General features: G+C 34.4%; 1 protein-coding gene across 1 annotated transcript in view; it reads left to right on the top strand.

The window, feature by feature from the left end:
* The window catches only part of LOC128240370 (retinoic acid receptor alpha-A-like), a 52,910-nt gene extending 37,894 nt beyond the window's left edge, over positions 1-15,016 (top strand). The window contains exons 7-12 of the mRNA XM_052956998.1: positions 3,252-3,358; positions 4,056-4,214; positions 4,861-5,034; positions 6,123-6,327; positions 9,211-9,369; positions 10,996-15,016. Of these exons, the coding sequence (XP_052812958.1) occupies positions 3,252-3,358; positions 4,056-4,214; positions 4,861-5,034; positions 6,123-6,327; positions 9,211-9,369; positions 10,996-11,096 (905 nt within the window). The 3' untranslated portion in view covers positions 11,097-15,016. The remainder of the gene's footprint in view (positions 1-3,251; positions 3,359-4,055; positions 4,215-4,860; positions 5,035-6,122; positions 6,328-9,210; positions 9,370-10,995) is intronic.
* Positions 15,017-15,526: the final 510 nt, after the last annotated feature.

Here is a 15,526-nt window from a genome sequence, read left to right as displayed (position 1 = left end):
AGCCCAGACTTGACACTTTGGAATGGGTAAAAGCAAAAATGTTCTAACTGACTTGAAATTAAAATTCAGATAGAATATTTTCACTTTCACTCATTGAGATGCTTCTGCTTGTTTTGATTGCTGTGTATTTCTTGTTTCAGCCATTCTCCAAAAAGGTCAGTCCACATTATATGTATCTGCCAGTAAGAATCGTCCTGGATTAAGCTATGGACTTTGACAGGGAATTTAGACTTAAATTAGGGCATAACGTCTATAAGAAGAGTTATTTCAACCATTAAATAATGACCAAGAAATCATTAAGCTACAATTTAGAGGTGAAAGTGGTAAATTCCATCTGTTTTAAATATGAGGAGACATCAACAGTGAACTCAATGTTATTGTAATTGGAGATATTTGGCCGCTTGTTCAGAACTTTGTGAAAGTTAACAAAGTGATTAACGACATAATTGTTAACTTTTAAATGTGAATTATTAATAATAACATGCTAATATATTTGTATATAAATGAGTAAATTCAACATCTATTTAAAATCTTATGAGAAATACAGTAGTACACAAGTCTATCCATTACACTTTCAGAGCAGTAAAGGTTTGAAAGTTAACAACGATAATGTCTACGATCTTGTTAACTTTAACAAAGTTCTGAACAGTCAGTCAAATGTGTGTTCTTGGTGAAAAAACTCCGACAAACTTCCATTATTAGGTGGACATACTTGTGTTAACTTTATTCAAATCTAGCTATTACTGCAAGTTGCGTACACATTTATTTAATGTATATATATAATAACTATATATAGTCACAGTATTGATCATTATGGGTTGGTGCATGCTTCATAGTCTCGAGTGGTTAGCGGGCATGTTGTAGTTTAGTTCTATATACAAATCTGCCACTGTATTTTCAGTGTTGTTTTTTAGGTTTTCACTAGCGTTGTATGTAGTTTGAATCATCATACAGGGGTGGCACTGAGTTTTAATGTACATTTTTTAAGTCTTACCTTGCGAAAAAAATGATGCAAAAAGTATTTTCCAGTACAACTAGGTACAACCCTTTTAAGTCAAACCAAAGGCAAGATGAAACAAATTGAAATGTTTTCTCTGTCTAAAGCATTATGTATGTTTGCTTCTAATCCTAGAAGAAGTTAATGTGTATCCATTACCAGAGATTTTATTGACCATTAATGTTTTAAATAGCTCGTTATGAAACATATCTAAGGATGGAAACAGAAAACTATTCGGTCTGCTTCTTCACTTGATGTCACTTAGAATCTTTTTGCTTTCAGCCCGCTTAGAATCTTTTTGCTTTCAGCCCGCTTAGAATCTTTTTGCTTTCAGCCCGCAAACCATAATCTGAGATATATAACATACAGTTAGAATAAGCTGCTGATTTCAATAGAAAAATGAGGCTGATGCCCTTGGATCTGTGCCCTTGGATCTGTATATATTTAAAACATCAACATTATGTGCCCTTGATCTGTATATTTAAAACATCAACATTAACAGTGTGCCCTTGATATGTATATATAAAACATAAAGCTGTGCCCTAGATCTGTATACATAAAATATCAAAACGATGTGCACTTGATTTGTATATTTAAAACATCAAAAAGGCATGGTTCATTTATTACTGAACTTTTTCCTTGTATAATCACTTTACTTCCGTTTTTTATGAAAATCAAAAAATAAATTCACACATTTTCTAATTGCGCTATAACAATAAGGGATAGGTCAGAGAAAAATCTGGTTCAGATTCACATCTTGATTTTAAAGTGTCTGGCCCAAATTCCTCGAAACATCTTCAGTCTTTTGTTAAAAGGATTAAGATAAGCTCAATATTTTTGATTTGGTATAATATGTGTAATGTTTACATTCGGAAGAGTTTATGTACTTTAAAAGGAAGTTATCTTGATGAATATCACAATTATTTAATTTTTATTTAGCAAAATCAATATCACATAAAAAAATTGACTTACTGAAATAAGCTTCTTAAGATGTTATGATTACGAATTTTGAGAAATTGAGACCTGGCATACAGTAATGTGATTTTTTTAGGCCTGGTGACCCCATGCTATTTTGGTATTGTTTCAAAGGCTCTTTTGGCTCTTAAAGATTAGAAAATACGTAATTTACCAACCAATTCCAGTAGAAATCAAGAACAAAAGTAACTGCGATATATTTATCTATAATGTTATTTCTTGAAAAAAAGCATGTTTGTTCAGTGGATACCTTAAAAAAGCGTGGTGACACAGAAAATGTTTTTGTTCTTTTATGAGCAGCTTCCCTGATTTTCAACCACTTAATATAAAGGCCATTGAGACAAAAAATGGGAATATGACAAGTGTGGGCAGGAATGTGAATCTACAACATTTCTCTGACCTTTCAGAATTTTACTTTTGCTCTGTTGTCTGCATGATTATAGCATTTACTGTTGAAGTGTATGCTTCTTAAGGTATCTGACCCACATTAGTCAGTTCTCTGATAGCGCCATTCACATTATTGTTAATTTTTGATGCCTTGAGACCCTTGATTATATCAGTATGATTTGAAAGTTATTTTCTTCCTTATTCAAATATGTAAAATAAATGACTAAAAGCATTATATACATTAAGTTATGACAGTTTCTGCATTTGGATTTTATTAAAAATGAACTCTGAAGTAATATGTATACACATGTATATGACCTATTTTGTAATCTATTTTGCAAATATATTTGGTAATCATTAAATTTTTACATTTTCTTTTTCATTACACAAAATCCTTTCAAATGATATGAAAATAATACAGGGTCAACTGGTATCAAAAATTCCCATATTTGTGGGTTGGATACCTCAAATGTACGTTCTGTCAGTCTACCCCGGTATGTGTAACACCTCCTAATATTTGACTGATTTTTACCCTACCTTGAGAACAGTAGATTATGTAGATAGTTGTACTTGTCCTCAATGTCTGGCTTTCAATTTTTTTGACCAGTGAATCCATTAGTGTGTGTCAGATAGGCATCAATCATACCTCTAGTTTAATGGTTTATTTATGCTGATGAATGTCTAGCTAAATCCTATAAAAAAATCCAAGAGTGTTTTTTTATATTTGCGGTTCTTTGAAGATGGATAATATCATTGGCATGCATTTATGCTAATTGATAATTGCAGAAGCCTGCAAGCAATTACAATTATGGTGATAATTTATCTTTTATCATCTACAATCTTTTTTATACCAGCAACATTGACAATGATATTGTGTTTTTTTGCATTTCAGCGGTTAGAAATGATCGAAACAAGAAGAAAAAGCAGGCGAAAGTTGACGACCAGTCTCCATCACCTGAGGAACAATCAATCACAGACGAGGAGCTCTCGTTACTCCAGGTTAGAGCACCATGTTTCCACGGTGATGTGGACTGGTTATAGTGTGGTTGTAACTATCACAATGCTGGTTGAGCATTGTTTTCACTGTGATGTGGACTGGTCCTCACTAACACAATGCTGGTTGAGCACTGTTTCCACGGAGATGTGGACTAGTTATGTTGTTCCTCACTAACACAATGCTGGTTGAGCACTGTTTCCACGGAGATGTGGACTGGTTATGTTGTTCCACACTAACACAATGCTGGTTGAGCACTGTTTCCACGGAGATGTGGACTGGTTATGTTGTTCCTAACTAACACAATGCTGGTTGAGCACTGTTTCCACGGTGATGTGGACTGATAATGGTTAATAGGACGCTTGTTGTTATTCAACAATTCAATTGACAAATAAAGGGATCATTATTTCATAAAAAAATATAGAACAGGGTTTTATATTACAATAGATTACTTTGACCACCTCTGCCAAATACCCTCGGACAAGTGACCAGGTGGAGCGAGGCTCCCATTTGTGTCATGTCAACATTAATAAATTATTGATTGTGATAAATGAAAGTAAAATATTTAAGAAGTAAATATTTGACTCTAAGCGAAGCCTTTCACGAGATATAACTGTTGGTGCTCTGTGACCCACTCACAAAGAATGATCTTCAATGTGAAATCATATAAAAATAAAATGAATTATTTGTCATACATTACAGGATATCGTGGAGGCCCACAGAGCAACATACTCGAAGGAAGACATCGTCCCATTGTCCCCCCTAAACCTTAACAGCATCAAACTGGTTGGACTGTCTGAGACCTGTAGAGATAAACGTGGACCCCGGACGGAGCCTAGTATTACCGACTCCGATAAAAAGGTTTGTTTTTAGCTCACCCAAACTTACAGTGCTAAAGATGAGCTATTGTGATTTGTCTTTGTCTAGTGTCTTGTTATGAACAAATCATCATCTCCTCCCTAATGGCCAGGACAAGTTTGATGAAACTACACAGGGATATTCCTTGGATGGTGCCCTTTTAAAATTGCTCAAAAAAATGAATTCCATGCAGAACTCTGGTTGCCACGGCAACCAAAAGGAAAAACTTAAAGAATCTTCTTGACAATAGCCATAAGGCCTGGAGTTTAGATATTTAATGTGTTACTTTGTCTAGTGGTCCTCTACCAAGTTTGTTCAAATTATACCCCTGGGGATTACAAGTATCTTACATTCTTATATAGGGAAATCTTTGAATATCTTCTTGGCGGAGGCCCCTTGATAATATGTCTGTCATCATATAGTGGTCCTCATCAAGTTTTTTTTCAAATTGTAAGGATATTAACTTTCAAATCCATTCTTGAATGATGAAAATGATTTTCTTATATAAAGCCTAATAAATAAATAAATAAATAAGAAGCCTACCTGTTTTTGAAAGGGATGTAACCCTAACCAAACCATTTTTTTATGGCCTTTGAATTAATTGTATAAAAGTATAAAATGAATCATTATGTATTGTCATCTTTTCCAGGATCAAAGAAAGGAACTTACTGCTGAAAGTATAATGCTGTGGGAAAAAATAACGGAGCTGTCGTCTCGCGGGATTATCAAGATTGTGGAATTTGCGAAGAAGATTCCTGGGTTTCTCGCACTCAGTACGACCGACCAAATCACCATGTTAAAGGCGGCGTGTCTGGAGATCATGGTGAGTTATCTTAAAGTGACACTCATATTTAAAATCAATACATACACATGTATAACAAACATAATTTTTGAGTGATAAACTTTTACCTACTTACGAAATAATGCGTTTATTTAAAATATTAATTAATTAACAAGATTGTAACTGTGTATTTAATAGCTGAAAATGCACAAATATTAAATGATTGGTGATTGCTAAAAGATCAAATATCATCTCATAAGGTTGAAATACCATGTTTTCTGCACCTTTCAGTTTCTTTGAAATTAAGCAGGGTATCCTTAAAAAAAAAATTGTTTCTTCGATATTTATTCATCCTTTTTAGTTAATTAAAACAATTTTATTAATTGTGGTAAATCTTATTTAGGAGTAAGAGTGCATCTTTAACGAAACAGAGAAAGTGTAAAGGCTTTAAGTGATATTAAATAATGAAGCACACGGAATCTATTTTCGTTCATCCCTCCTGTTGGAAGTATTGGGAAAAAACCCAGATGTGAAGATGTTTTGAATAAATTTGCATTTTATATTAGAGTACTTGCATGTTGAATGAAGAAGAAAATGGAGTTATCACTGATGCTTATGATAACGCTCCATAAATTAAATCTGATGAATGTTATGCACATGTATGCAATTTGGTAGAAAATATTGGTTAATTCATGCAGGCTTTTAACAAATAGTTTATCCGTTTAAGCTATAATGGATATTAGTTTGCGTTGTGTATTTGTCTGCAATTTTTTATTCTTGAATAATTTAAGCAGAATGAAATCTAAATTTATTGTCGTAGAAATATGAAAAAAAGAGAATATTAATCTATCAAATTTTACTGTAGATTGTTTGCAATAATTCTCCACAAAAAATATTTAAAATTAAAGCTTATTTACTATATATCAAATTCAGTTTTTGACAGTTTTTTGCACTGAATATTAGGCTGATTTTATAAAGATTTTGATATTCATTTTTTTTAAATTAAGTCATTTTTCTCAAAAAAAATTCAGGCGGTGTATTATCATATCGTCTATTATAAATTTCCGCAATTTAGATTAATTGGCTTTTTTTGGAAGCTTAGTGTATTGATATATTTTTTTCAATTTCAGATCTTACGTTTAAGTTCCCGCTATGACCAAGACTCTGACACCATGTTATTTAGCGGGGGCTTGAATGTAACACGCGATCAACTAGAATCGGCAGGGTTTGGTTCGTTGACGGACACGATATTCCGGTTTGCGCGATCTCTGCGTGATATGGATGTAGATGAAATGGAGCTTGCGGCCCTCTGCAGTATATGCCTGATAAGCGGAGGTACAGTCTTAAAATCCTCTATTTTTGTGTTGCTGGCAAAGCAAGGCAGATATATTGCAATTTCTTTGTCCGGCAGTGTCATACACATTGTCGTTGTCCATCTTGTTCGCATCACACTTTCGTTTCCGTTCGTTTACTTAAAAAATACTTGTTATAGAGTTCTCAGACTAAGTATGCACATTGGTCATAGTCAGTTGATGACCCCAATTGATTTTAAGGTCAGTAGGTCAAAAGTCAAGGTCACTGTTTCTGAAGTCTTATTTTGGTTTACACTAATTTAGTTTAGTTGTATTGTGAGCACAGCTGAAGCTGATATGAATCACTATGGAGTCAGTTTCCTAGCCATTAACCGGTATTGTGTCCTTTTTGAGAGCCATGAGAAATTATCCCTTGTGGGAATCAAACCTTCAACCGCTTGGGTGAGAGGCAGACATGTGTATAACTAGACCACTCTTATTTAAGACATCTGTTTGGGTGGATAAAGGTATAAGATAAAAAGGTGTTTGTGACCTTGTCCAAATATCGAGCAAAAATAAACTAGCAAAACCAACTCATTTTACCAGCTTACCACATAATATAAAATTATATATGTTTTACTCTTTTTAAAAGGATATGCCTCATAGATTGTGTTGATAAAAATATTTGATAAATATTTAATGGTAAAATAATTCTAGAGCAAAAATTATCAGTGAGTTCAATGATATCTTTTTTTAGTTATTTATCAAATACATTTTATGCTCTAAATATTGTCCTTCAGAATATCATGCAGTAATTTTTATGAACTTAATTCACATTCTCTTGGCGGTTTTAAAAACAGTAAAACATTGGTGATTGTGAATGATGCGATGGTATGGAATGTTTCACAATTACCAATGTTATACTGTTTTCATGTCAAGCTGTAATGTGGATAAATGTGTTCAGCTGGAGATTGAGAAATGGCTTGATTGGTTTCCTGATATTGGGATCAGGAATGGATTTTACAGGACATCTCTTTGATGTAATAAAAACAGTGTGAAGTCAATAAATACCATGGGGATGCGTGAGATAAACTCTTTGTTTATTACAATTTCTACATATTTTACTGATTTCGCCATTTTGGACCTCCCCCCAAAAAAGCAATTTTTTTTAGCCATTTTCTGTTTTTAAAATTGGTCCAGCAAGGTCAAAATGGGTCCAGACCAGCAGATTGTCGGTTTTTAGAGGCCCTGCTAGACAGTGATTTATATCAGCAGTATATGGTCAAGAGAGTGATTTATATCAGCTGTATACATACTTGAGAATGATTTCTGTGGTATTCAGACTAGAGTGATTTTTAGCAGCTGTATACATACTTGAGAATGATTTCTGTGGTATTCAGACTAGAGTGATTTTTAGCAGCTGTATACATACTTGAGAATGGTTTCTGTGGTATTCAGACTAGAGTGATTTATATCAGCTGTATACATACTTGAGAATGATTTCTGTGGTATTCAGACTAGAGTGATTTATATCAGCTGTATACATACTTGAGAATGATTTCTGTGGTATTCAGACTAGAGTGATTTTTAGCAGCTGTATACAGACTACAGACAAGAGAGTGATATAATTATATCAGTGGTATACAGACTAGAGAGTGATACTGTGAAATCATTAATGTTCGTGGGCATGAAATTTCGTGGTTTGCAGAAAAAAACAATTTCGTGGGTACTTGAATTCGTGGATTTTCATTTTTGAAAAAAAAAATCGAAGATGCGATCGTCCTAGATCGTCTGCATAATATCCACGCACTGGCCCGTGATTTCTGTCTTCTACCTCACTCGGTTTATGACGCTCGCTAATGTGGACGACATGCCAATTAGTGCATATACCCATGTCACTTATCGATTTAATTGGGAATAAAGGTAATAAAAGAAGATGTACCCTGATCATAAATACAGATAGGGGAAGCCATTGAATGCCAATTAAGAATTTTGCAAACTGTGAAAACACCGAAAAGGTGCGTCACGTTCGGTGCTTATTAACCTTCAATGTACTAGTAATCGATTAAATATTTCATTAAATAAAAAAATCGAGTACAGACACTCATCACGCACATCTTGTAAACTTGGAGATATTCATTAACAGCACACGTTTAAATACGTGCTTATAACTGTCATTTGCTGCATAAAACACATTTAACTGATTTGGTTCATTATTTGTTAAAGGCAGTTATGATATATTAACAGAACAATGATCGTAAGTTATACAGTGAGACAGGTGTTAACACTGTATACTGCGACCTCTGTAAAGAATATACTAGAGTATGTACGTAACAAGGCAATTGAAAAAGTGAATAAAGGGTTTATATTTCGTGGGATCTTGAATTCGTGGATCACCCAACCCGCGAAAACCACGAACATTAATGCCCCACGAACATTAATGATTTCACAGTATATATACCAAAGGTATAGAGACTAGAGAGTGGTATAATTATATCAGTAGTATACAGACTAGAGAGTGATGTATATAAGAGGCATACAGACCAGAGAGTGATATATATCAGCAGTATACAGACTAGAGAGTGATTGATATCAGCTGTATACAGACTAGAGAGTGATATATATCAGCAGTATACAGACTAGAGAGTGATTGATATCAGCTGTATACAGACTAGAGGGTGATTTATATCAGCAGTATACAGACTAGAGAGCGATTTCAATGGTATTCAAACTAGAGAGTGATTTATTTCAGCAGTATATGGACTAGAGAGTGATTTATATAAGCATACAGCTGTCTTTACAATAACACACTAAAATAAATTACAATAAACATGAATATGACCTTACACTTTAACATACTTAGTGCCCTGTATTATTTATAAATTTTTAACATAATGCCTAAAGATGTTTTTTTTAAACATTTCAGATCGCTCTGGGCTGGAATCTCCAGAAAAAGTTGAGGGCATGCAGGAACCGATTCTAGAAGCCTTAAAACATTATGTGAAGTCTCGGCGGAAAGAAACACCACAAATTTACGCGAAAATGCTGATGAAAATCACCGATCTCCGTAGCATAAGTGTGAAAGGTGTGTGACCAGGTGTTTGTTAAAGACTTAATACAAACTTTATTTAGTTAAAAAGACCAATTGAAATTCATGTATATTTATTATACTGACCATTTAAAACCAATTTTCTTAATAATTATGTCTCCCCCTCTCTGGGGGAGACATATTGTTTTTGCCCTGTCCGTCAGTCCGGTAGTCCGTCAGTCCGTCAGTCCGTCCGTACGTCACACTTCGTTTCCGATCGATAACTGGAAAACCGCATGACCTAGGATCACCAAACTTGGTAGGGAGGTTGGTCGTGAGGTGTAGAGGATCCCTATTGTTTTTGGGGTCACTAGGTCAAAGGTCAAGGTCGCGGCGACCCCCAATATAAAAAACATTTCTGCTCAAAATCTTGAGAACGGTTTGACCTAGGTTCACCAAACTTGGTAGGGAGGTTGGTCGTGAGGTGTAGAGGATCCCTATTGTTTTTGGGGTCACTAGGTCAAAGGTCAAGGTCGCGGCGACCCCTAATATAAAAAACATTTCTGCTCAAAATCTTGAGAACAGTTTGACCTAGGTTCACCAAACTTGGTAGGGAGGTTGGTCATGAGGTGTAGAAGATCCCTATTGTTTTTGGGGTCACTAGGTCAAAGGTCAAGGTCGCAGCGACCCCCAATGTAAAAAACATTTCCGCTCAATATCTTGAGAATGGTTTGACCTAGGTTCACCAAACTTGGTAGGGAGGAAGTACAAATTTCATGTCCATCATTGATTATTTCTCACCTACGACCACACAATGGGGGAGACATGCGCTTTTTCAAAAAAGCAATCTCTAGTTTTAATTTTAATTTTTTCATATGCCTTCATTAGACTCTTTTCTTACTTTTTTTTCATAAAAAAAACATTTTAGATCTCTCTCAATTTAACTAAGAAAAAAGCAGTTTAAAATGTTCACTTAAAGATGCCATATGAATACAGCCCAAAGGCTTATATTACTTGTACATATTAAGTAAAATATGTTGAAGTGCATCCAGCATAATGGTTATATTCATAATTTTATAAATGAAAAGTTTAACAGGGCTAATAATAATTGTTAATATTAAGTAAAACTATCTTAAAGCTCATCTAGCCTAACATCGTCTGCAACCACGGCACTTAATTCCATTAAATTTCATTAAAATACCATGGGACAATTGACTGACAAAATCTTGTTTAATGAATATGCATGAGGCACTTTTCCAATAAATTTGCATGTTATATGTTACAATTAAATATTCTTCAAATACCCTGTTGTGTCAGTAGCCACCGTGGCTGAGTGGTCTTCGCTGCTGTCTAAAATCATTGTAAAATAAAGGCCGATCCAGATCATTTCCGGCTTTCGCCAGAATATTCTCTAACGGGAAAGGATCTGGTACCATGTGGAACCAATGAATTCCTCATTAATTAACATGATCACAAGATTTTCTTAGCAAAATCGCCCAAAACAAAGCAGCATAGCGTAGTATTGGGTTGGGTGTATCCGACAAAGCCAGCATAATTAGTGTATTCATTACACAAAAAGTTAAACAGGATGAATATAACTTGTTCATATTAAGTAAAATGATCTTGGATCAAGGAAAATTAGCATATTCATAATTTTATAAAAAAAATATTCGTTTTTTTCAGGAGCGGAGAGAGTATTGCATTTACGTCTTGAAATGCCAGGGGAATTACCTCCCTTGATAATAGAAATGTTGGACAGAACAGAAAACGTGTGCATACCGTAACTAGTTTTGGCCGCTGACAACATTGTGAATATATTTTCATTTCAAACGGCCAGTGATATGATGTAGAAGACATCAACAAGAGATGTAAACGCTATATATTTGGTGTAAATTTTCTGCTGGTACTTGGGTACACAAATCTTATTTGGGAAAAGAATTATCTGAAGTATTTTTTGAATGGAAGGCATTTTGAGCTGCAATATAAATAGCCTTTAACAAAGTTTATGTGTAGCAGATGTGCGGTAAAATTTCATACCCTTGTGAAATTCATTTTAATGCACGAGTGTGTTAATGGATATTTTATAAGAATAAGGGTTGGTATTGCAATGAAGTTGCAACATAACCATACACCAAGTGAGATTTAACCATTAAGACTGAAGAAAAACTTTTTTTGATAAACTGTGGAACAGTGCTGCTGTTATACCCACTAAGGATTATGTACAATGTTTTGCTGAATATCAAGACTTCACAATCATTTTGTCTTTAAGACAGTGTAAATGTGAATCTGAAACCAAATGCCATGTTTGGATGATATCCTGCTAATACATGTACCAGCATAAGTTGTATGGATGTGAAATTTGGGGAAAGTGTGGCCCAGCTCAGCTGAAATGATAGTGGGAACTGTTGCCCAGCTCAGCTGAGATGATGGGGGAAACTGTGGCCCAGCTCAGCTGAGATGATGGGGGAAACTGTGGTATAGAACAGCTGAAATGATGGGGAAACTGTGGCATAGCACAGCTGAAATGATTGGGAAACTGTGGGCCAGCTCAGCCAAAGTGATGGATGGTGGGAACTGTTGCCCAGCTCAGCTGCAATGATGGGCGAAACTGTGTCCCAGCTCAGCTGAAATGATAGTGGGAACTGTTGCCCAGCTCAGCTGAAATGATAGGCAAAACTGTACCTCAGCTCAGCTGAAATGAATGGGAATTTGTGGCCCAGCTCAGATGATATTATGAGATTTATAACAGACTTCAAACACAGGGATAGACTGTACATAATTATGTTAACTCAGGTTATTTTTCATTATAAAATTCCAGCCGAAAGCTTCATTCATTGGAGGTAATATATTCACTCATTGCTGATATTCTTTCATTAATTGATTTTACATTTCTTATATACATTTGGACATTAGCTGTACATCATGTCATTATTTGTTGCTGATTTGTTGTTATTTCGTGTTGTACAGTTAAAGGGCTAAGAGCAGGCAAAAAAAATGTGTTTGTTTCCGATTTTACTGCCTCCAAATTATAGTCGAGGTTTGACAGATTTTTTTGGACAACAGTATCATTACAAAACATGGTACATTATTATAATTCAGTAGAAAAAAAGAAGAAAATAACTGCAGATATCAGACAGTTTAAGGTGTTAATAATATTAAGCTTAATTCCTGTATCACCTTTCCATGTTAGATATTGAATTGTTTTGATAAATGTTAGTACAAAAGGTGAGCTTGTCTAAACATCATTGTTACGCGTCAAAACGTTGCCGTTTGGTCCAGGTTAATGTAAACTATAGCGCTCCATAAAATACAATAAATTAAGGTGTCTTTCGGAATTCAGTAACTACCGTGAAGATGTACCAAGAAAATTAACCAAAACCCAAGGAGGAATTATAACAAGTAGAACAAAATGGTCAAATGGCAATAACAAAATAAGTGTTCATAGAAAAAGATAGGGGAGGGCTGGAAACTGGAAACAAACATTTTTTTGTTCCCTGTATTGTTGTTATGGAGGGAATTAAAATTATTAATGATTTATGTTGAATATTCACATAAATGTTATTCTTTGTATAGATTCTATAAATACAATTTTGTCTATCTGATGACAAATTAAAACATCTGTTTTATGATATGTAAACAGTTTTACAAATGTACTTAGTTGAAAGCCATAATTCAACAGGAATGTTCTCTTCCCCTGGTAAAGAAAGCTTGTATATCAATACAATATTATAGTTACAATATGCATATACAGTAAAATATGATTAAACTACATGTACTCGTATTGTAAAATTAGCAAAATGTTTGGAAAACTGTTAAAACCTTCATTAATTAAAAGAGGTTTAAGTTACCACCCCGTAAACACAAACTTTGGTTAGACCTTACAGGACAAGAGCTCAGCACAAGACAAACATCTTGTAAATTTATTTGGTGTTACAACTGCCTTGCATTAAAGCTACACTCTCCCATTTACTGTTTTTAAAACTTTTTTTTATTTTTTGTCTTGGAATGAACTAATTTTTGGTAAATATCTGCAAACTAGTGGTATAGGACTGCTGACAAAAGATTAGATCGCAGATTTTCATATTTATGTTCGAAACTTAATGTTTTGTGTATAGAACATCATTTTTTTAATTAAATTAGAAAATCTATGATCTGAATTTTTTTCAGCGGTCTTATATCATTGGTGTCCATACATTTTCGAATAAATTGGCTCGTTCCAAGAAAAAAATTAAAAACTTGTCAAAATGTTCAATCTGTGAGAATGCAGCTTTATGCTCTCAATATGAATACATGATTGGATAGATGGGATTTAAACTTGTGTTGATTCACCAAGCTGAGCTTTTCATTTATAATAAGTTTGTGTAACCTTGAACTATTCCTGCTTTGTAATATTGTATTTGTTAAGTTTGGTAAATTCTGCTCAGAATGAAACCATAGCTACCTCAACTGTTATAACACTTTCCAGAAAAAGTTACTGTGCATGATAAAGCTCCTGTCCTTTGTTATTTAATATGTCGGGCAACATTTTATTATTATTATTATTTCACTGCCCTAGAATAGTAAGGTTCTTGTAGGTAGGTCGGATTTTTTATATTTTAAGTAAAATTATGTCTGAACATCATTGTCACACTTGAAAACAATGCCATTTAGTCTGGAGAAAAGATCCTTTCAAAATAAGTAACTACCTTAAAGACCTATCCAAAAGAAGAACAAACAGCACATGAAAACCATATGTCATATGTCAATAAAACAGTTAGGGTTGGATGGCATAAATTTGGATAAGTTAAGAAACTGGTAATTTAAAAAAACAAACTTACATCTTTAGGCAAAAATATTTATATGAAAAACTACAGAAACAAGCTGAGGATGGGAAAGTGTCAACATAAACCACGTTTATAGGCAAGAAACATGGAACAACAGCACAAAACTCCACAAAGAACACAGTGCATTTATACTTTATTAAAACTAGGTGTGTTTATCAAGGATTGTTAGGTACCGCCTTGGGACAGTTAGTAAAACATAAACACAAAAAAAAAATGAAAATGTAACTCTGAATCAAAGTGATATTCCTAAACAATATAAATTATATGACGGTTTTACATTTTTAATTCTCTTCTAGATGTCTTTGAATGCACAGTTTCTTGATTCGTTTGTACGTATGCATACATGATTGTATGCTAAGATCGCGGTAAGGGAAAATACCTAATGTCCTGACTGATAGAAGTTTTTAAACATAAAGCTACATGGTGGAAGACCGATGAATGTATCAAAAGTTATTCATGTACACTATGTGGTTCCTGCTTTGTAAATGTAAGCAAAAGGTTATGGTTAATTACTCGAGGATTGTCATTCCCTGCTTAGATACAAACTTTCTGCTCAAACCATCCTCTCAGGCATCTCTGAAAATGGCTTCATCTTTTTCCATGCTTGTGAAAAGGACTTTATACTCAATTGCAATATCATTTTAATGTTTTAACCAGTAAATTGCTTTTTTAAATCATTCAATTTTAGGTATATTATATTTCAGAAACATTCTTATACATAGTTTACCTTCATTGTTTTCACATGTACATCATGCCGATAATTTTAAAACCACTTTGTTCTTTTGTTTTTATTAATTATTCACCTCATAAGTATGTTATTATTTTTCATTTGTTGTGATTGATTATCTGCTTAAAATCTTGATAAAAAATGTGGAACATTTCTATATTGTTTTCTATACACCTTCTACATATATACATATTAACCAGAAAGGCATTAGAGTGGTCCACTGGTATAGGTGTCTGCCACTCACACAAGAGGTTATAGTCTCAATCCCAACCAGGGTGAGAGTGGTCTTCTGGTATAGGTGTCTGCCACTCACACAAGAGGTTATAGTCTCAATCCCAACCAGGGTGAGAGTGGTCTTCTGGTATAGGTGTCTGCCACTCACACAAGAGGTTATAGTCTCAATCCCAACCAGGGTGAGAGTGGTCTCCTGGTATAGGTGTCTGCCACTCACACAATAGGTTATAGTCTCAATCCCAACCAGGGTGAGAGTGGTCTACTGGTATAGGTGTCTGCCTCTCACACAAGAGGTTATAGTCTCAATCCCAACCAGGGTGAGAGTGGTCTTCTGGTATAGGTGTCTGCCACTCACACAAGAGGTTATAGTCTCAATCCCAACCAGGGTGAGAGTGGTCTTCTGGTATAGGTGTCTGCCACTCACACAAGA

This window comes from Mya arenaria, chromosome 7 (assembly GCF_026914265.1).
Source record: "Mya arenaria isolate MELC-2E11 chromosome 7, ASM2691426v1".
Lineage (NCBI taxonomy): Eukaryota > Metazoa > Mollusca > Bivalvia > Myida > Myidae > Mya > Mya arenaria.
Note: the sequence above shows the minus strand (reverse complement) of the source record. Positions and strands in the feature narration are given on the sequence as shown.